The sequence below is a fragment of the Suncus etruscus genome, chromosome 20 (genome assembly GCF_024139225.1).
Source record: "Suncus etruscus isolate mSunEtr1 chromosome 20, mSunEtr1.pri.cur, whole genome shotgun sequence".
Lineage (NCBI taxonomy): Eukaryota > Metazoa > Chordata > Mammalia > Eulipotyphla > Soricidae > Suncus > Suncus etruscus.
In genome coordinates this window covers 27,433,488-27,455,337 of record NC_064867.1, presented here as the reverse complement: position 1 = coordinate 27,455,337, position 21,850 = coordinate 27,433,488, and the positions used below count along the sequence as shown (strand labels likewise).

General features: G+C 44.6%; 2 protein-coding genes across 2 annotated transcripts in view; one reads left to right on the top strand and one right to left on the bottom strand.

The window, feature by feature from the left end:
• ACAD11 (acyl-CoA dehydrogenase family member 11) overlaps nt 1–8,638 on the top strand; it is a 72,502-nt gene extending 63,864 nt beyond the window's left edge. Inside the window, exons 18-20 of the mRNA XM_049766503.1 lie at nt 6,413–6,529; nt 7,473–7,582; nt 8,433–8,638. Of these exons, the coding sequence (XP_049622460.1) occupies nt 6,413–6,529; nt 7,473–7,582; nt 8,433–8,547 (342 nt within the window). The 3' untranslated portion in view covers nt 8,548–8,638. The remainder of the gene's footprint in view (nt 1–6,412; nt 6,530–7,472; nt 7,583–8,432) is intronic.
• Nucleotides 8,639–19,055: 10,417 nt separating this feature from the next.
• The window catches only part of DNAJC13 (DnaJ heat shock protein family (Hsp40) member C13), a 121,012-nt gene continuing 118,217 nt past the window's right edge, over nt 19,056–21,850 (bottom strand). The window contains exon 57 of the mRNA XM_049766484.1: nt 19,056–19,930. Within this exon, the coding sequence (XP_049622441.1) occupies nt 19,821–19,930 (110 nt within the window). The 3' untranslated portion in view covers nt 19,056–19,820. The remainder of the gene's footprint in view (nt 19,931–21,850) is intronic.

The window sequence follows — 21,850 nt, the reverse complement described above, 5'->3', positions numbered from 1 at the left end:
GCTATCCTCTAGTTCCATCTGTGCTGCTACAAATTTCTAAAAATACTACAAAAAACTATGGCTGAAAATTTCCCAAAGTTGGGGAGAAATTGAAGAAGCTGAGAAAACTCCAAATGGGATAAACAAAGTTATCCATGCCAAGACACCTCCCAATTAATAACATGTGTAAAACTTAAAGATAAAAAAAATCATGAATTCAGCCAGGGGTGACCAGAGGACACTTCAGCTCCCCAAAGTCTTCCTCAGGGGCTCATCTTTTCTGGAAGGAGCTTGACTCTATACAAGAAGGCAATCTTTCTGCTTCTTAAGGCCCAGTGTCTAGCAGTACAGGTCTGGGCATTGTGGACACACACCCTCTGCTTGAAAACTTCCTGCTTTGGGCACTAAGAGAGAAGATCTGGGAGAAACAACAAAAATATGTGGGCCTGCCACAAACAAAACTGGGGCAGCTGCTTCTCCTTTCCCTTCTTCTATTGTAAAGGGACATTCCATCTCCTGAAAGGACCAACTCCTGCCAGCTGCTTCCTTTGAAGGGCTTCCATGTGCTCATTCCTCAGCTTGAGATCTATTTCTCCTTAGTCTTTTTGGTAAGTTCTTTCAGTAGCTACTTCTATTTCAAAGCAAAAAGCAATCGATGAAGGAGCTAAATAGTACTGTAGGTAAGGCACTTGTCTTGCATATGGCCAACTCAGGTTCAATCCCTAGCTCCACATATTGTCCCCTGAGCCTAAAAGAAGGGATCCCTAAATGTAAAGCCAGGAGTAAGGCCTGTGTACCACTGAGTCTGCCTCTATTCCAAAAAAGGAGCAATCAATGGTATAGGTGGTTAGATGTTATATAACTCAATATAGCCAAAATGTTATTATTTGGGCTGGAGAGATAGTACTGTAGGTAGGGCCCTTGATTTGTACTTGGCTAATCTGGGTTCAATCCCCAACATCTCGTATGATCTAAGTACTACCAGTGGTGATCCCTCTGTGAAAAGCTAGGAATTACCCCTGACCATTGCTGTGTGTGGCCAAAAAATTATCATTCAGCCTAAAAGTGATAGAAAAATATTATTGCAGGGAGAAAAACTTCCCTTTGTGGGAGGAAATAAGAAATGAAACCCCATGGGTCTTCAATCCCCCCAACCCCCTAAATACCCCAGAGACTGATCTGTCTTCTGAGGGTGACCCTGAGCAGCTTTGTCATACTTGATAAGGTTACTGGTCTAGAAGGATAGATGTGTGAGGGGTGAGCTGAGTTTCAAGACCAGGGTAGAATCATAAAGGACCCCAAAGATGAAGTAACTCTTTCCAGAAGCAACAAAACTGTGCCTTCCTGGGAATACTTGCATGTACTGTCCCTTAAGGGCTGCTGGCACCAGGGAATGGACAAGCAATCACACTAGGCATCCTAGACCCTTAACTTCTCAGTCCAGACTCAACACTTTTGTACAAGTCTCCTTCCACACCCACCAAAACGCAAGCTTTACCCCATGGATTTCAGCAAGAATCTCACAGGTTCCCAGGACACCTCCCCAGGTGAGTTCTTTTGACACAGGCCCATGCTGTGAGGGGAAGGGAGCTTAGCATAACTGCCCTGCCCTTCAGGGCTCTCAGGAACACACAGCTTTATGTGCTAGGAGTGAAAGGTACAGTATCACAGCCAAGAACTGAGCCTTCATCCTAACATTACCCTCCCAAGAAGGCAAATATAGAGTCTAAACAAATGACAGTGACTGGGGATGGAGAGATATCATAGTGGATAGAGCGCTTGCCTTGCACATAGCTGACCTGATTCAATCCCCAGCATCCTATCTGGTCCCCTGAACACTGCCAGGAGTGCAGAGCCAGGAGTAACCCCTGAATATTGCCAGCCATCGCCCCCAAACCAGAAAAATTCAGTTAAAAAAAAAGATGACAAGTAAGGTATTTGACATTTTTTTGGCAACCCCAATTTTTCTAAGCTGGCAGTTTATCTCCACTGGGTGGGCATGATGCAGTGCTCAGAGCCCATATAGCTGGACGTCAGTGGGGACAGTCCAGAGATCCATTGGCAGTGCAGTCAGGCCTGGCCAACATGAAAAGAGCCAGGGAGGGGTTATGTGGCTCAAATCAGAGCTCAGTAATTGTCTCCTGAACCAGCTTCTCATCATAAATATTATTTTCCGTTGTAAACACCAGCGCTGTGTTTACATGTGTAGGCAGGAGAATCCAGGGGCGAGCCAACAGAAGTGTTTGTTCTGTCTCCCGTGGTCAGTGCCCACTTCCAAATATTTGGATGCTTGTGAGATTTAGTGTAGGGATTATTCTCCTCCATATTCGTCACTTTCCTCCCCCAAGAAAACTCAGAGGACTCACTAAGCCAAAATAATTTTTTTTTTTTTTTTTTGGTTTTTGGTTTTTGGGCCACACCCGGTAACGCTCAGGGGTTACTCCTGGCTATGTGCTCAGAAGTTGCTCCTGGCTTGGGGGACCATATGGGACACCGGGGGATCGAACCACGGTCTGTCCAAGGCTAGCGCAGGCAAGGCAGGCACCTTACCTTTAGCGCCACCGCCCGGCCCCCAAAATAATTTTTTTTTAAGTGAAGCCAGGTCGTTTTATTATTGAATGAGAATCACTTAGAGAGATGTGAGAGAAGAGAAAGGGAAATATGTCTGGCAAATAGCCAGACTACTTTTTACAATGAATTTTTGGGAGAAGATTATAGATTTACATACAGAATAAGAAATAATACAGGGGCTGGAGAAATGGTACGGTGGGTAAGAAACTTACCTAGCAAGTAGTTGACCCAGGTTCAATCCTGCATATGATTCCACTGAGCACAGACTCAGGTGTGATCCCTGAGCACAGTCAAGGGTTGTCCCCAAACCATAAAAACAATACTAAAATAAATAATAACAGAGAAGTGTGTGGGAACCTTCATCCATTTCCTCACTGGGAATGTCTAGGACAGATCAGAGTCAAGATACACACAGTCAGGATGGCCAGTAATACAGGGATGGGGGTCCCTCAGCATGACTCATCTACTCTCACACACCCCTCCTCCTCAGTAACCCCTGGAAACCACTTTCTAGTTTTCATTTTTGTTCTGCTTGTCTGCATTCCAGCTGGTTATTTTTCAATTTGACTTATCTATAGCATTTTCTGAATATAACTCTTCTGTTTATCTCGTAGCTCAAGATATTTAATGATCTCTCTAGTTGTCTACATAAGTATACATGTTATCAGTCTATTGTGCTGTTTACCAAGTGAGTGAAATACAGAAACATTATCTTCCTTTATACCCTGTCTTACAACTGTCTTCAGTCTTTTCTCTCCATACATTGGAGATGATATCAGATGGTGGAATACTTTTGATTTGACCATCAAATTCATTTAGAAGTCTCAAGTTGAGGGGCCGGGCGGTGGCGCTAAAGGTAAGGTGCCTGCCTTACCTACGCTAGCCTAGGACGGACCGTGGTTCGATCCCCCGGCGTCCCATATGGTCCCCCAAGCCAGGAGCGACTTCTGAGCGCATAGCCAGGAGTAACCCCTGAGCGTCACCGGGTGTGGCCCAAAAACCAAAAAAAAAAAAAAAAAAAAAGAAATCTCAAGTTGAGAAGGAAAATTAATTGCAGTGTGGATCTAAAGATTTTCTAGTTTCCTTTGTATGAGGATGGTGATTTTTCCTTGATTCCTGAAAGGTCTTCTCATTGAATACTGTATAGAACTCCTTGTTGATAGTCCTTTTCTTTGGCATTTAAAGTATATTGTGCCACCCTTTTCACCATTTTTTCCATATCAACACTCTCTATAGTAAGTAGATACAACTTTCTGCTTTCAGTATTTATTTTCTTTATCTTTAGTTTATGTTTATGTTTTAGTTTATGTTTAGAAACATAATTGTGAGGTGTCTTGGCATGGATGTTTTTGGATTATCCGGCTTGAAATGTTCTCAGCTTCTCTAAATTGTTAGGTTATATTTCTTCCCAAATTTGGGAGATTTTCAACCATAATTTTTTTTTTTTTTGGTTTTTGGGTCACACCCGGCAGCATTCAGGGGTTATTCCTGGCTCTACACCCAGAAATTGCTCCTGGCAGGTTCAGGGGACCATATAGGATGCCGGGATTCGAACCACCGTCCTTCTGCATGATAAGGCAAATGCCTTATCTCCGTGCTATCTCTCTGGTATTTTCTTTCTTTCTTTTATTTACTTTTGTTAAGGCTTATCTGTCTCCTGGGCTTTGATAAATTGAATATTAGATTTTTTAACTTTATTATTCTCTAAGATGTTCTACTTTTAGGAAAACTTTTTTTTACATTTTAATTTTTCCCTGTGGTTGGGTTTGGAGTTTCTGTTGTCTTATCTTCCCAAGTCAATTATCATTTCTGTCTCCTCCATTGTACTGACAATGAGCCCATTCACTGAGTCTTCATTTCAATGATTATTTTTCAGTAATAAAATATCCATTTGGGTTTTTTTTTTTTTTTTGGTCTTCTCTTTCCCAGTGATATTTTGTTTTGTTTGGGGGCTGTACCCAGTGGAGATTCGGGCTTACTACTGACTCTGCAATCAGAATTACTCTTGGTAGGTAATTGTGGTTCTAGTAATAGAATCCAGGTAGGCTGCAAGCAAGGCAAGCTCCCTATTTTCTGTACTATTGCTTCAATTTTCGTCTTCCATTTTCCAGTATATAAGCATCTTTGCCCAGGTTTTGCTATTTTCTCATTTGTTTATTCTTTTTTTTTCTTTCTCATTCGTATTTTCTTTTTTGTTTTGTTGTTGGGCTACAACAGCAGAACTCAGGGGTTACTCCTGGCTCTGCATTCACTTCCGGTGGGCTCGGGGAACCATATGGGGTGCTGGAGATGGAACCCAGGGTCTGCCTTATGCAAGGCATGCACCTTACCCACTATACTATGTCTCTGGCCCCTATGTTCATATTTTCTCAGTGAAGCATTATTTTAGTCATTGTACCTCTCCCTGAACAAGGCCTGACCCCCATTTTATCCCTAGCACTGCATATGGCCCCCCTGAGTCCTACCAGGTGTGATCTCCCAGCACCAAACCCTGAACACTACTAAGTGTGGTCCAACAACAACAAAGGAAAAACAGCTTTTGTCAGAAAGTCTTACCTCTCTATCATTCATACAATGGAATCCAGTTAAGTGACATTCTGGAAAAGGCAAAACCTCAGTGATTGAGATCCTATTAGTGGTTGAGTCTGGAAGGGAAGGAGGAAGGAAGAAGGCTCAGGCTGAATGAGTTTCTTGGAGAGAGAGAGAGAGCTGTTCTGGCCGCTGACTGTGTGTGAAGCAATTCCTACAACTGTTTTCGAGTCCATGGAAAGAGCCATTTTTACTAAATAAACAAAAGCACAACAAAGGGTTGCTGGGCTGCCCGCACATGGAAACTCTCATGGAATCTAGATTGTTTACAGGTAGGTCGGCTGTTTAGCCCAGTTCCATGTGATCCATGAGCTCGGTGTTTAGGATATTCCAGGTATGGTCAGCGTTCAGGACATACCAGTGAGCAGTATTTCAGCCATAAGACAGTTGTTCCTTCAGCCAACTTCATTCTAGATATCTAAATCCAAAATAAATCTTTCTGAGGCTGGAGAGATAGCATGGAGGTAGGGCGTTTGCCTTGCATGCAGAAGGTCGGTGGTTTGAATCCCAGCATCCCATGTGCCTGCCAGGAGTGATTTCTGAGCATATAGCTAGGAGGAACCCCTGAGCACTACTGGATGTGACCCAAAAAACAAAAACAAAAAAATAAATCTTTCTGAGCAAAAGAACATTCTCTTCTAAAATCTTAACTGCATCCTTCTACAGGTATATGGTTAACAGGTCTAAGGAGGAAAACTTTCAACATTTTCTTTAAAAATACATACAATTGGGCCCGGAGAGATAGCACAGCGGCGTTTGCCTTGCAAGCAGCCGATCCAGGACCAAAGGTGGTTGGTTCAAATCCCGGTGTCCCATATGGTCCCCCGTGCCTGCCAGGAGCTATTTCTGAGCACACAGCCAGGAGTAACCCCTGAGCACCGCCGGGTGTGGCCCAAAAATAAAAAAAAAATACATACAATTGAGCTGAAATGATAGTACTCCACCCTTCAGCCCAGATAGTACTCCTACCCAGAGGGTAGGGTGCTTGCCTTGCACATGGCCAACGTGGATTCAATCCCTGGCATCCAAGATGTTCCCCAGAGCCTTCCAGGAGAGATTCCTACATGCAGAGCCAGGCAGGAGCAACCCCTGAGCACTGCTGGGTGTGGCCTAAAAACCACCCACCCACCCAAATAAACAATCAAATAACAACCTAACTAAACAACCACAGAGCCAGGTTGAGGACAGTTTGTGGGATGGAGAGTATTTTCTTTCAATTGCAGGTCTGTGTTCCATATGGCTCAGACTTACCATCTATCTCTGCTCCCTGCAGGAGGTGGTGGCCCATGCCATTGCTAAAAGCCGCATCGCCATCGAGGAGATCCGCTTGCTGACCCTGAAAGCTGCCCACAGCATTGACACTCTAGGCAGTGCTGGTGCCAGAAAGGAGGTGAGGCCCCTTACACCCCCAGCGGCTACAATCTCTCTAGTTTCTCCCACCCAAGAAGCATTTCGTGTTTCCTGGCTCCGGGAACACTAAGCATGTTGAAAATTCTCTTGTGCTTTCATGTGACAATTTTTAGTGTCATGGTGCCAGCATGATAGTACAGTGGATAATGGTCTTGCCATGAATGTGCCTGACCTGAATTCTATTCGTGGCACCCTATCTGCTCCCCTGAGCCCTGCCAGAAGTGATTCCTGAGTGCAGAGCCCTGAGCATTGTTGGCTTTGGCCTCTTTGTCTCTAATTTTTTTTCAGTGTCTGTCCCTTACTAGGAGTTATTTGGGCCTGAACTTCAGCATTCTTGAGACTCAGAAACCAGTGAAGCCCCTCCTTTAGGCAGATATGTTATCACACCACAATATCCCTTTCTGCCAGACTTGTGTCTGCAGTGTCCATGGAAGAGTGTCCTTTTCTTTCAGCATATGGGTGAGGAGTGACCATGAGGAACTGGAAGCTTTGCTCCCTGGCCAGTGCTTCATCACAGACAACCCTTATCTACTGCCAGCTTATTTGGAATAAGAACATGATTACTTAATTCTGAAAACCAATAAAATTGTCAAGAGAATATTGCTAAGCAAAGACTCTGAGCTCCTTCTCTGCTTCCTAAGGCCAGGGATGTGATCTACCAACTATCTAAAATTCTTTTCGAAGTAGGCAAGTCACAAATAAATGAGTAAGCTTCAGCAATGGGAGACATCTGGCCTAAAATCTGGCCTGGAACCACATTTCCACCAAAGTCTGTTTGTGTTATTTGGGGCCAGACGTCCAGTTCCAGGGTGGAATTGCACCTGGACAATTTCTCTTGTTTTATTTCACAAAACAATCTATCAAGCAGGACCTTGTGTCTTATCTAAGAATGGAATGTTCTTTTTTATACCTCACTTACATAGATCGCAATGATAAAAGTGGCCGCCCCTCGGGTCGTCTGCAAAGTTATTGACCGGGCCATCCAGGTGTGTGGAGGTGCCGGTGTGTCCCAGGATTTCCCGCTGGCTAACATGTGAGTGGTCAACAGTCACTTCAGAAACGTTTTTGTGGGGCCATGGGGAGTTAAGATGCCATGCCACTGCCCGTCTCCTGGCAGGTGGGATGCAGTACCTACATGTCCTCATATGGTTGATTGCAGTGAAATTTCATGAATGCGATCACTAATATGATATCCTCAGCCCTGAGTGCATCAAGCTATAGAAACTGCCTGGCATTCCCTGAATTAGGATGTGACAGAAAGGCCCCCCAGAGCCAAACTTAGGTGGTTCTTAGGGGAGTTGGAGAGGGAGTTCTCACATGTAGATTTCGGTGACTGGGTGTCAGAAAAAAAAAATCCCCATGAAGTCAGAGATAGTCCAGGGATAAAGTACTGGACTTACCTGGATCTGTCCCTGGTATTGCAACTTCTAAGCACAGAGCCAGAAATAACCCCTGAGCACCTTCAGGTAAAAATAAAGATAAATCCCTGTAGCTCCAGCCACAGTCACCAGGGAGATGAGGGTGAACATTATCATCTTATCATCAGTTCCTAACATGCAAAGAATAAATGAAGAGTCTCAGGCATGATGCATGCTGGGACTTCGCAACCCATGGCTTACCCAAGAGAACTCAGTTCTAGCAACTTCTGCTTGCCCATTAAGACTGCAGTTAATCCCATTGCCCTGTACCCTCCAAGGTTGTTCATCTAGTGAGGTGACAACCTCGGTCCTTCCCTCAGGAGCCTGCAGGCGCAGTGCCCTGGATTTCCCTGTGCTCGTTGTTTCTATCGGCACCTTGGCCAGGGTTCAGGAATCACAGTGAAGGTGGTGAAAGGACCATGTTCCTCTTTGATAACACCATGTTACCGGCTCTTGTTTTCCCAGGTATGCCCTAGCACGAACTCTGCGCTTGGCAGACGGGCCTGATGAGGTGCATCTCTCGGCTGTGGCTGCCATGGAGCTGCGGGAGCAGGCCAAGCGCCATCGGGCCCGAATGTAGGCTCTGCTGCTCTGCTGTGGACGTGGTGTGGGTAGTGTCAGGGCACAGGGTGAATTACCTTTTCTTGGTAAAGACTTGAGTATCTAGACCCAAACAAAAAAAGGGGCTTAAGTTTAGACTTTGGGGTTGGGAACCCAGGGTTGGAGCCTGACACTACAGTTTGCACCACTGGGTATACCACCCACCGAAAAAAAAAAAAGAGTAGATTATCTCTTGATCCAGAGGGTGTATAATTTCATGGGTCACACAAGCTCAAGGTAAATAAGAAGTCACATGTTTCTGTGGTAATTCAGTCTTGTATGCAAGTGTTTAACACTGCATAATACTCAATTCACAAAGAGATAATGAAATAAATGAGAGCTAACGCATAGACTTCTGATGCTCAGGAATTGCCTCTTTAAATTGGCATTCAAGTAATACTTATTAATCTTTCTAAAACTACATAGGGATCTCCTTTCTAAATTGCTTAGAAGGTACCATGAAGGACTTTTGCACTGGAAGAATAAGCAAGGTGGACTCAGGGCTCTATAAGCTTCTTGTTTTTTTGTTTGTTTGTTTGTTTGTTTTTGTTTGGTTTTTGGGTCACACCTGGCAGCGCTCAGGGGTTATTCCTGGCTCCATGCTCAGAAATCGCTCCTGGCAGGCTCGGGGGACCATATGGGATGCCGGGATTCAAACCAATGACCTTCTACATGAAAGGCAAACACCTTACCTCCATGTTATCTCTCTGCTCTCTCTATGAGCTTCTTAATAATTCAACAGGGAGCATTTCTACGTTGAATCTGAATGTACTCTTCGGCCCATCATTAATACATTTTTGGGGGGTAGGGGAGAGAGGACTCCTAAACAGTTTAGAGGATATTGGAGATCAGGGTCCTCATCAGTGATTCTCAGCCAATCAAGCCAGTGGTTTAGTGCAAGGCCCAAGATGTGGTGCTGCCTGGGCCCTGTCCTGCTGGGTGGGTTACCTCAATAGTGCATGGGGGGCCTCTAGGACTGGACCTAGTGATGCTTTGGGGGAATCAGGTGGTGCTAGGTATAGACCTGAGTCTGGCACATCTTAGGTATGTTCCTAACCACTGTACTATCCCATGACCCCTCTCAATACTTTAAGACTATAGATTGCCTCTTGACAGGATCATTTTGCATAATTAAATCAAATCCAGTTATTAATATTATTTCTTGTTCACTTTTTGGTGTGGGTGCCATTTAAATTGTAATGGGCAAATTAAAATTTTTTCTATTGAAAAGGGGAGAGAAAGAGACAGAACAAGAGAAGAAAAGTATCTGCCATAGAGTCAGGCTAGGGTTGGAGTAGGAGGGAAATTGGTGGCAAGAAATGAACACTGGTGAAAGGACAAGTTTTGGAACATTGTGCCATCAACTTAACTGCTCATCTCATGGTGATTCAATAAAATTAAACGTATTTTTCAAATAAAAGCATTCTTTTGTTTCTTGGAGATACACCCAGATGTGCTCAGGGTTTACTCCTGGTGGGGATTTATAGGGGACCATATGTGGCACTGGAGATTGAACTGGAATTGGCCACATTTTACCAGGCCCAGAAAGCATTTTTATTGGGGCCGGAGAGATAGCATGGAGGTAAGCGTTTGCATTGTATGCAAAAGAAGTTTGGTGGTTTGAATCCCGGCATCCCATATGGTTGGTCCCCTGAGCCTGCCAGGAACAATTTCTGAGTGTAGAGCCAGGAGTAACCCCTGAGTGCTGCCGGGTGTGATCCAAAAATAAATTAAAAAAAAAAAAGCATTTTTATTGAAAACAAAAATTACCTTAACATTCTTTTGTTAGAAAGCATTCTTAGCACTTGAACTAATTGATGTCCAGAAATTTCAGTCTTTTTTTTTCTTGCAGTGGATTCAGCAGGGAGGGATAGTCCTGGGCAGTGGACTCAAAGAGTGTCTTGGGAGCTCTGCTTCTTCCTTCTGTTGCTTAATCCTGGCCTTCTAGAAGCTTGTTGTGATTGTAATGCAGGCTAATGGCAGCCTTGGATATTTGAAGCTAGGGACCACAGTCAAAGTCTTGAAAGGAGAAAGTTGCTTCATCTCAGCTACTAATTACCATTTCTTCAGTGATAGAAGTAAGCAACATTATTTTCAAAGATGAAAAATTAAAGGTCATGTCTGATACTTAGAATTTTGCGGTAATTGTATTTCTATTTCTTCCTTGAATAAGAGCAGGCTAAATTGGTGGTTGGCTTGTTTCCATTCATCTGTTTTGTCTGATCCAGCAGATGAAACAAAAGAGAAGTTCCATTGCTAGAGATGTGGCTTGTGGCAAGTTCATGTATCACAGGCTTGAAGCCTGGGCTTCTATCCACAGTACCAAAACATGTAACTCAAGATCAAGATGCCCTTTGCTTGAGTCATTCCCCCACTGGAGAATAAACTTCCTGCCAGTGTGGAAGTTTCCAGAACTATTTCCAGGGACCCCTCAGAACTCCAGTGCATGTGACTTGGACTCCTGCCCAAGAACTTGAGATTGACATCAAACCTGAAGGGACTCTGGGCAGCTGAGATTGAGTGGAGAAATGACCTGGCCTAAGACTGAGGGGCCACTCTTGGTGAAACAAATTGAAAGTTCAGTTGAAAACACCTCCTGTCTACACAGCACTCTCAGCCCCAGTTCACCCCAGGGAAGGTAGGCCAAAGAAAAATAAAATCTCTCTTGGTGACAGAATTTTCCAGATAAACAGGATCCTGGGAAATGTCCTTCCTTAATTCAGGACAGATAAAGAACATTTAGAATTTATAGTCCTGCCACAATATTTTTCTTCACTCTTTCACTGTGATCCAGTGTTTATCAAGAACAGCCAGAATATTCTAGTATCAGAGAAGTTTATGATAAGCTCTGGGACAACAGGCTCTCTCCATCCTTTAGCAGGGCTCATGGTGGGGAAACTAGGGTGTCCTGGAGGCTCCTTCAACAACGGGCATGACCATGATGGTCTCCTCCACGTCAAGTCATTGACTGCACCCATGAGAAGTAGTGTTGTTTGTGCCTGTCACAGCCTGTCAGCCCTCATGTCTGTGTTCCTGGCCCTGGCTCCTGTCACTCCATTCTCACTGTACTGCCAGACAGCTCCTCCCTAGCTCCCCCCCCACATGCTACCCTCCCACCTCAGCTCTTTGTAATCAGAAACTATTATGAATTATGGGGATTAAAAATAATTCAGGGGACCAGAGACTTAGCACAGCAGTAGGGTGTTTGCCTTGCAAGCAGCCAATCCAGGACAGATAGTGGTTCGAGTCCTGGCATCCTATATGGTCCCCATGCCTGCCAGAAGCAATTTCTGAGCACAGAGCCAGGAGTAACCTGAGTGCCACCAGGAGTGACCCAAAAACAAAACAAACAGAAATAGGAGCCAGAGTGGTGGCACAGGGCATAAGGCGTCTGCCTTGCACACACTAGCCTAGGATGGACCACGGCTCGACTCGATTCCCTGGTGTCCCATATGGTTCCCCAAGCCAGGAGTGATTTTTGAGCACATAGCTAGGAGTAACCCCTGAGCATCACCAGGTGTGGCCCAAAATCCAAAAAAGAAAAAAAAGAAAGAAGGAAGAAAGAAAAAGTAAGAAAGAAAGAGAGAGAAAGAAAGGAAGGAAGGAAGGAAGAAGGAAGGAAGGAAGGAAGAAGGAAGGAAGGAAGGAAGGAAGGAAGGAAGGAAGGAAGGAAGGAAGGAAGGAAGGAAGGAAGGAAGGAAGGAAGGAAGGAAGGAAGGAAGAACTCAGAGATGAGGAAGAATGCAAGAGGTCCAGGATTGATCACCAACACCTCATGGCCCCCTTACTACTAGCTATGACCCTGAAGGAAGCCTCAGCCCCTGAGCCAAGCACTATAGGGCCTTATCACTACCACATCACCAAACAGGAGAAGCAGCCCAATGGGCTGAGAATCTCCAGTAGAGGCCCCTGGATCACTTGGTAGTATGTGAGAGGCTTCTCCCAAATACTGTTTTCTTCCATTAAAATGAGGTGCTCCATGAGGAAAGAGCCTACAAGATCTTTCCTGAATCTTCTCAGGATCCTTGGGATCGCTCTTGGGCTGAGAACTTGGCTCCAAACACTCCCGTTTCTCCTTTTTTTCTCCACCTCCCCGTGCCTTGCTGTCCCAGGCCTGTGGGAGGGAAAGCATCACACGGGGTCCCCTCTGGTTCTGAGTCTTCGTGACAGATTCCTTTTTCAGTACTGATATGTGACAGGTTCTTCCCACCCCAGCTCTGGTCCGGTTTACATGGATTAAACCCTTCTTTATGTTGTGGCTGTTTTGGAGGCATTGCCCAGAGCTTATTCTTACCTCTGAACTCAGCAATCACTCCTGGCATGATTGGGGAACTATATGGGACGCTGGGAATGGAACTAGGGGTCGGCAATATACAAGGCAAGCACCCTTCTCTCTGTCCTATCACTTGTCCTAAAGGTTCCACTGGGCCTGTGAACTCAGATTCTCAGCCCAGGCTCTGGTGCCCTGTGGACCTGGAATTTCTGGCTACAGAACTCTTTCATTAAGTTAGTGAAAATTAAATCACAAATTTAGTTCCTCAGGTTCTCTTCAAATGCTCACAAGTCACAAGGAGCCACTGACTGCTGCTGGAACTTGAGACCTGTCCCCTGAGTCCTCAGGAAGACCAGATGCCAAGACCAGAAGACCAGAGTAGGAGGGAGTGGAGACAAGAAAGCAAGGAGGATGGGGTGGGGTTTCTGGTGAAGGACCGAGATAACTTTGACTTATTTTATGTGTTTTAACATTTCCTGTTTGAGGGAAATTGTCCCACCTGGCAGGGCTTGTCAGGCATTTCTGCTGACAGGGATTCTGGGCCTGAGGAGGGTTGTTGGAAGTAAGCTGGTATTGCGATGGGCCAGGTTTCCTCCAGCCACACAGGATTGGTGCTGAATCTAGAAGACTTTTGTCACCTCGGGTTCTCAGGTTGTACTCTGAGTCCTTTGGAACCTAGTGGTGACCTAGACACAAAAACTGGGGACTTTCATAAAATATGAACTGTGAAGATTAGGGAGGCAGCTCAGCCAAACAGCACTTGCCTTGTATGTATGAGACACTGGGTTTGACATGTGGCACAGCCGGCCCTTGAGCATTTCTGGGAGCAACCACAGCACATAGCCAAGAGGTCCAGCACACTGAACAGTATGATCATCAAACAAAGACCCGGCAAGCCCCAAACAGTATATTATTAGTTTCTCCCAACTCATCTTCTGGAAAGGAGATGATGAAATTTGGCCCAAAGGTCTTTTTCGGTTTTGTTTGTTTTTGTCCATACCTGGCTATGCTCAGGGCTTACTCCTGGCAGGTTTGGAGGACCAATATGGGACACAGAGGATTAAACAGATTGGCTGTGTGCAAGGCAAGCACCCTACCTGCTGTACTATCACTCCAGCACCAAGATGATGAAGTTTGGGGACTCAGGAGAAAGGGTTCCCAGAAATCTATTGACCTTTTGTTCAGTTTAAACTTCTTTCTCTGTTGGCAGATGCTACAGAAAATTTGTACTAGTTGATCCCCTGAGCAAGGTTGAGCTGCAGAGAGAGCTGAGGTGGGGGATTGGTGGGAGGCTAGGAGCTTTCCCCAGCCCTTTCTCTGCTGCAGTTTCCCCAACACTGCAGGATCACACTGCAGGATCACTCTGAAGCATGTAGCATTCACAACTCAGTCTGTGGTCTTTTCTTGGTCTCCTTGGTTTCCTTTTGGTTATGGATGCATTTCAGGGTCTGAAAGGTAAAATCTGCACTGCCTTTGATCTCCTCCTACCTGCCACACTCCCGTGCATGCAGCCTGGGATGGTCATGAAGATCACTAGAGGTCAGTGGCTCTTGGCTGCTGCTCCTGCACAGGGAGCTTCCATGGCCTGGCAAGCTGGACCTCTGCTCTGGCTGCTCTCCAGGCAATCTTCATTCAGGATCTTCCAAAGAACCCACCTCAGTTACTCTACCTTCATGAGCTTCTCCATGAGAGGTGACAGCAGAACCTGTGTGCTGGAATCTGCCTTCAATATTTCCTTTACTTAAAAGGTGGTGGTGTAATGATACCCAACTATTAACCCAAAACAATGGCGTTCCTCCAATTTCCTCTTTCCTTTTCACCTAGTCCTTTGATACGTAAAAGCCCACCTGGATCACTCTACCCTGCCCCTGCCCTGGTGGGTTTTGTTTAGGAAGAATAAAGAGCATTTTTGGCTTGGTGCTCAGACAGATACCACAAGGCGCAGATAGACTCCATGACTCTCCTGACTGGCTTGGTTTATTAATTCTTCACCGCCACCCTGCTTCTTCAGACCCGACCTCTTGGGGGTAGAAATATGGTGTGTGTGGGTGATTTCACAATATGGGATTTATTTACAGGCAGTTTGGCTTAGGTAGTCAGGGGTTTTCACCCTCACTTCCAAAGCATCTCTTCTGCTGCACTTTCAGGGTTGGGTAGACCAGGTTCCCAGTGGCTCGCTCACAGGGCTTTCTGATGGTTGTAAGTTGTTTGTTCTCATCCATGGGACTGATGGTTCTAGAATGTTCTTGAAAGTTCTAGAATTTTGTTGAATCCTGTTCCATCTCTGGATCAAGTCATGCCCAAAGGTGCTATATCCCAAGGTCATTCCTTTGGGGGTAAGCTTATAAATTAGAAATTGGGGTGGTGATTGAGGCCACATATACACTCAGTTCATTTCAACTTTTCAAATCTAGTATCTCATTATTTTTTGTTTTTGGAGCCACAGCCGGTGACGCTCAGGGATTATTCCTGGCTATGTGCTCAGAAATCGCTCCTGGCTTGGGGGACCATATAGGACGCTGGAGGATTGAACCAAGGTCCATCCTAGGTTAGCGCATGGAAGGCAAATGCCCTACCACTTGCACCACTGCTCCGGCATGTGTGTGCATGTGTGTGTGTGTGTGTGTGTGTGTGTGTGTGTGTGTGTAAGTAGTGTCATGGGCTCAGCTTCTCAGGTTTAAGTTTTGTTTCCTGTCTCCATTTTTATCATTATACTATACTTTCTAAGCTTTCCTCCATTTTATCTCCAATTTATTTCACTTCTATTTTAACTTTTTGTGTGTGTGTGTGTGTGTGTGTGGTTTTTGGGTCACACCCGGCAGTGCTCAGGGGTTATTCCTGGCTCCAGGCTCAGAAATTGCTCCTGGCAGGCACGGGGGACCATATGGGGCGCCAGAATTCGAACCGATGACCTCCTGCATGAAAGACAAACGCCTTACCTCCATGCTATCTCTTTGGCCCCCTATTTTAACTTTTAACTGAAATGTTTTAAATATGTCTGAGGCCACATTTAAATTTCCTGAAATGGGCTTTCTTAATTGTGCTCTGGCAATTTGCAATGCTTATCTCTAAGGGATCAATAAGAACTTTCTATCCAGAGTTTTAGTCTTCCTGTCTTGGCCTCTGTCTTGATGCCACTCTGGTTCCTAGAGTCTTTATCTTGTTCATTTCATCTGAGTCTGACTTCAAAGGTTTGCAGACAGGGGCATGGCACTGTCCACTTCTTTCAGGCTGAGAACTGGCTCACTCTGAACTGATGGGATCAGATTCAGATCCCCCTCCATAGTCTTATGCTGAGAGACAAGTTCTGACCCACTCTCCCCAGGTAAAGCCAGGACAATTCTGCCTTACAGGGGACACAGGATAAATATAAACAAAGGTCTGTTTTGAGTTCTGTGGAGTCTTGTCAACATGGGGCATGGATTTATGTTGTAGTGGAAGCAATTCTGCTAAATCTGTGACCACTAAATATTTGTAGAATTACTTCCATATGCCCTTGCTTTTTTGAAAGATAAATGACTCATTCCTTCAGTGACTCAAGCCACAGGTCCCCCCCACCCCTTGAAATAACACACTTGACACACTTGGTAAGGGCCAGGGGTGAAATGAATGTGCTTGCAGACATTAGATTTTTATAGACACAGCTAGCTCTGGACAATCACAAAACTCTATACTTAGTAACCGCGGAACCTTGCTATATAACCGCATAAAGACATATAAACATTCTCTCATTTCCCTGTCTCTGGGCCACACTTGGCAAACTCAGGATTTAGCTCTTGGCAGAGCTTGGGGACTATATGGGATGCTGGAGATTGAAGCTGAAACTACCCTTGGCTACAAAGATGGAGGTAGGGATACAAGAGCCCTGGTGAGCCCCAGCACTTCACTCAAATTTGACACAGCCACCTGGACCACTCTAAGAATGGACCACGGAGCATCAGTCCTGCACCCTGGGATGCCAGCAGTGATTCTGCTATATTCTGGACCTCAACATTTAATGCTTACTTTAAAAAGATCAAGAAAACTGAAAACTCATACTTGGAAAGTTCAGGAGAAGTGAATAGACACTTCCCAAAGACGACATCCAGATGGGCAGTATGCACATGGAAAAGTGCTCACCTGTGATTAGGGACACGCAAAACCAAACAACCATGAGGTATTATGTCACACCAGTGAGAATGGCATATTATCAGAAAAAAACTGGTAACAGGCTGGGGAAAATTTAACAAGCAGGGAACTTGCTTTGCATGCTGCTGATCTGGTTTGGTCAGACATCCCAGATGGCCTCCCAAACTTCACCAGGAGTGATCCCTGAGAACAGAGCAGGAATAAGCTCTGAGTACAGATGGGTGCGATCCAAAAGCCAAAAGATTAAAAATATAAAAAGGCAGTGTTGGCAGCGATGTGGTGAAAAAGAATCTCTTACTTTGTGCGACTATTGTCTGGTTCAGCCTCTAGAGTTCTCAAAAAGCTAAGAATAGTTTTCATTTTCCCAGTGATGTTACTTCTTGGTATCTATCCTTAAGACATAAAAACATTAATTTGAAATGATACATGCTCAATGTAGCACAAAGCACAACAAAGAGAAGCAAGCATTCAAGTGGCTACAACGTGGACAGAATTGGAGGGGATTGTGTTGAGTAAGTTAAGTCTAAAGGACAAACAGGAGATGATTTCACATATCTGTGAAACAGAGACAAAAACAGGTAGACAATACTAAAACACTTGGCCTTGATTACAATAGTGAGATTACTAAGCAGAAGGGAGCAGGTTAGAGAGGTAGAGGGGAATAAAGGTGGAACCAGAAGTGACAGGAAGATAATGGTGGAAGGTTACAGGCATCCTTTGAGATCTTTGCTGTCTTAGCACAGTAGCTATGAATGTAGACTTTGGCATCAAAGTTTTAACTTCTTCCTGTTAGTTATGATTTCTGGTGAGTTGCTTTAACTCCGAAAGGTCCCTGTCATTCACCTGGGGTTGCACCAGTACCGAGCCCACTGATAACTCTCTGGACATGAGGTTCTGCACACAATAGCAATATTTGCCTTACGGGAGAATGTTCAGAAGTTTGGGTCAGAGGGACAGTACAGTGGGGCAGAGTGCTTGCCTTGAACTTAACCATCTGGTTCAATCCCCAACATACCTTATGGTCCCAAGTCCTGTTAGGAGGATTTCCTGAGTACAGAGCCAGAAGCAAGCCTTGAGCAAAGCCGGGGATGGCTCAAAAGTCAAAAAAGAAAAAGCACAATTGATATTTCTCAAACGAAAGTACTGTGAATTAAAATCAGCTTTAACTATTCTAAATATTCACTGATCTGTTCTCTCAGTACAAGCGCAATAAAATATCTTCATTTGAGCTAAAACACTCAGTCTTCCTAAATTTGCTCTTATACTTTTATTGAAGGGAAGAGAAGTTACTCCCAAGCAGTCCTCAGAAGACCTAGGGACCCTCACCAGTAATACTCAGACAACCAGGCTGTTGGTTCAGTGCAAGGGCAGGAGGATGCTACTGTTCGGGACCTGCAGGGCTACATCTGCTGATGCTTAAAGGACCATACTATGCTGGGAATCAAACCTGGGTCAGATACATGCTAGGCACATAACTGCTGTACTGTCTCCTGGCCCCATTATAATCTCTTAGTGAAAATATTCTTATGACAAAGTACTGCTTAGAAAATAATCATTTTATTTTAAAATACATACATGGGTAGATTATTCCATAGCCTTTGAAAGATATTTTGATGGAAACATTAGCAACCAGTCTCCATCCATTGTTGCTGTTCTCATATATCAACTACTGGAATAAAACTTACTTCTTGTTCTCAAAAGAGACTTGTGGGGTTTGGATATTTCATATAAAAATGCTTAATTATCCTTAATTTATATTTTCCTATTGGCATCACACTAGAAAACCTTTGTGCTGTGATCTATTTGAAATAGCTGCTCTCTTACCATCCTCTGAAAAATACTGAATTTATGTCATTCAGATTATATACCGACAGCCAGCCCATTCCTCAATATTGTATGGAAAATGAGTGAGATATATATAGTTCCTCAAGAAAGCTGGGCATTACAGTCGAGGGATCAGAGTGATCAAAGTCGACATGGCTATCTATGTAAAGGTGCGATTACAGGTAGAAGTCTGTGTTTCCTGCTGCCAGTCTTAAAAAGATAATTGAGGCTTTCAACAGAAATAAACTCAACTAGAACAAATATTATCTCATTAACAAAGCAATCGATTCCCTTTATTTTTAAAATTTTATGTACATATATGAATGATCTGTATAATGTACATTCAATATAGAAAGTTTTATGTTTGGTAATGTATAGAACATTTCACAATTACACTAATCTCTTATATAACATCTTGATATTTTTAAATTAAAAATTTTTGCACAAGCTCCTTTCTCATTCAACTTGGTAAAGCCAGTTATACAGACTGACGGATACAGAGAGTGAGCACTCAGGTTAATGACTGAGGAGAGGGCGTCGTCGGTGATCGGGAAGGGGATGGAACCTAGTAGTGTCTGACGGCGGCAGGCGGACGGACGTTCGTGGAGACGTGATAGAGATGAGGAATTACCCTTTCCCGGGAACTAGCGACTTAGTCCAGTTACTGCTGATGGCAGCGCAACCCCACAGCACGCTAATCCAAAAAAACATTATAAAAACTAGAAAGGAAGTTTCGTCTTTTTGATTCACAGTCTTGTAAACAGATATAAAGGAACAAAATGTGCTTACATACATCAAGAAAAAAAATTCTTGTGTACCCACTGAAGTTGATCCACAGAGTGCTTTCTTAGAATGTGATACTAGTAGAATCACTAACGTTTTTCCTAAATAAAAATATATTTATAGAAAAAGGAATAACACTGTTGTGAAACCAGGAGAAAGGCAGTAAGAGTTTGCTTCACCATGTGAGCTGGAGGAAGGTGGACTGGGCACTGGCCTTTCAGCATTCATTGTTTCTCACGAATGTTTCAAGTCTGGTAGCCAAGGTCACTTGCCTCGTGGTGGTCGACAGGAGGCGGCAGGTTGGACATGACTGACGAGGATGTCCCTGCAGTCAGGTAGCCAGCTACTCCAGGCCCTGAAAGAGTGAACGCACCTTCTTGACATGCCCTGCAAATATTGACCTTCACACAACCTCAAAACCTGCTCAAATGCTTCATTCCAGGAAAGGGAAGAACCTCTGAGATGATCTCAATTCACAATTACAAGCCTTAGTAAATAGTTGCAGAGCCCAGTTCCAAGGTATGCCTTTACTGTGTCAAATTTAAAAATCATTTCAAGGACTGGAGAGAAAATATAGTGGGGATATGGCATTTGCCTTGCATGCGACCAATCTGGGTCCAATCCCCAGCACTACATATGGTCCCCAAATGTCCCCAGATGTGTCCCCCTAATTAAAAAAAATCATTTTACGCTGAATAGTAACATCTGGTGTGAAAAATGGGGGGAAATTTTTCCCTTCTCACATCTGGAAGTTCAAATTTTCTAAATTCCCAGGACACAAAAGGATAGCTATGGTTAAATGGGGGAAAAAGAGGGGTAGGGAGTGAGACAGGACAAACAGGAAAGAAACGTCATACTTGGTCAAACTATCCAAGTCACACTTAATCAAAGTCCCCATAAAAACATTCCCATCAACACCCATTATTTGGTGCAAAGAAATGCTTTTATAAGAGTAACCCCAAATGGACAGGACAATTACATCAAAGTCCCTGAAAAACAAAGGGAAGGCTCTTACTTGTCGCAATAAGTCAAAATAAGGTGGCCACAGCAACAGGCCAAGGCAAAAGGACTGGTACTTTCTTCTGACTACCAGGGTCTATTCTAACAGTCCTGTTGCATGAAAAGGCTCCATCGGCCTGCACCCCTCTAGACAGGTAATGGTAGTAGCTGGTTGGATTCTCTTAAACATGGCCAAGAAGTTTTACTCCATCTCAGAAGCACTGCATGAACTGTACCAAGAGTTTGTAGAAAAGCACTCTGACGGAACGGGGTTTTGAGCTGATGAGACTGTAGGCAACAAGGCAAACAGCTAAGGAACATGGAAGGGGGGCACAAAGGCAGTGGAAGCGGCATGCATTTAGCAAAAACAGTTCTCTACCTGTGTCAGAGAGCTACACAGAAGTTAGCAAGCTGCCTGGCAGAGCGGATCTAAAGTCCGCTCCTGAGGTGAAGGGGGCTGCTGCCAGTTAGAAGGGAAGGAGAGACACCTGAGGGGAAAAAAGAAATATAAGCAGCGAGGGCAGTGGTGAGGAAGTGTGCAGAGCAGTCTGATGAACTCATGTCCAACAAAGGGCATGATGCAAATTTGTCTCATCCCACCTTCTGGCAAATTGTGTGGAGGAGGGGAAAGGGAGGGGGGTGGAGGGTGTGCCCAGCCACCAGGTGCCTGGCTGTGCTCACAGTCCACGTCAACGCAGCCTGAGCCAATAGGAACATGCCAGTCACAACACACAAGCACTCAGAACCTGGCACTTAGGAATACAGAAAAAGGACTTTCCTTGACAAAGGCCTCCCTGGGCCACCACCTATCAATTCCTGCCTTCCAGACTGCTCAGGGTTCATCCACACAGCCCTCCACTCAGGCAGCTCCTAGCCAAAACTACATCTTGGGACGTCTCTTCTGGCCACCTGGGAAATGCTGAATCCAGGGAGTCACCAAGTAGCTCCCTAAGAGTTTCCTCTAAAGAATGCCCGCCAGAATCCCCTGCATGGTCCAATACTTCTGTCTGGGGGTACAACTGGGTTCAACGAATGTTGAGACCAAACCAGGAAATATACATGTAGAAGATACGTTCTCAAAATGAGCTAAGAAAGGCATCCTGGGGAAAACCGTGAAAGGTTCTGTTGGATACTTTGGAAACCACACGAACTCCTGATTTCAAGCTGCATGAATATGACTGCTTAATAAATTGAACACATGACGGGTTTGGCCTGTGCATTAATGAGATGTTGAAGGCACTGTGAACTGAAAAGTGAAAAATCTGAAAAGGTGGGC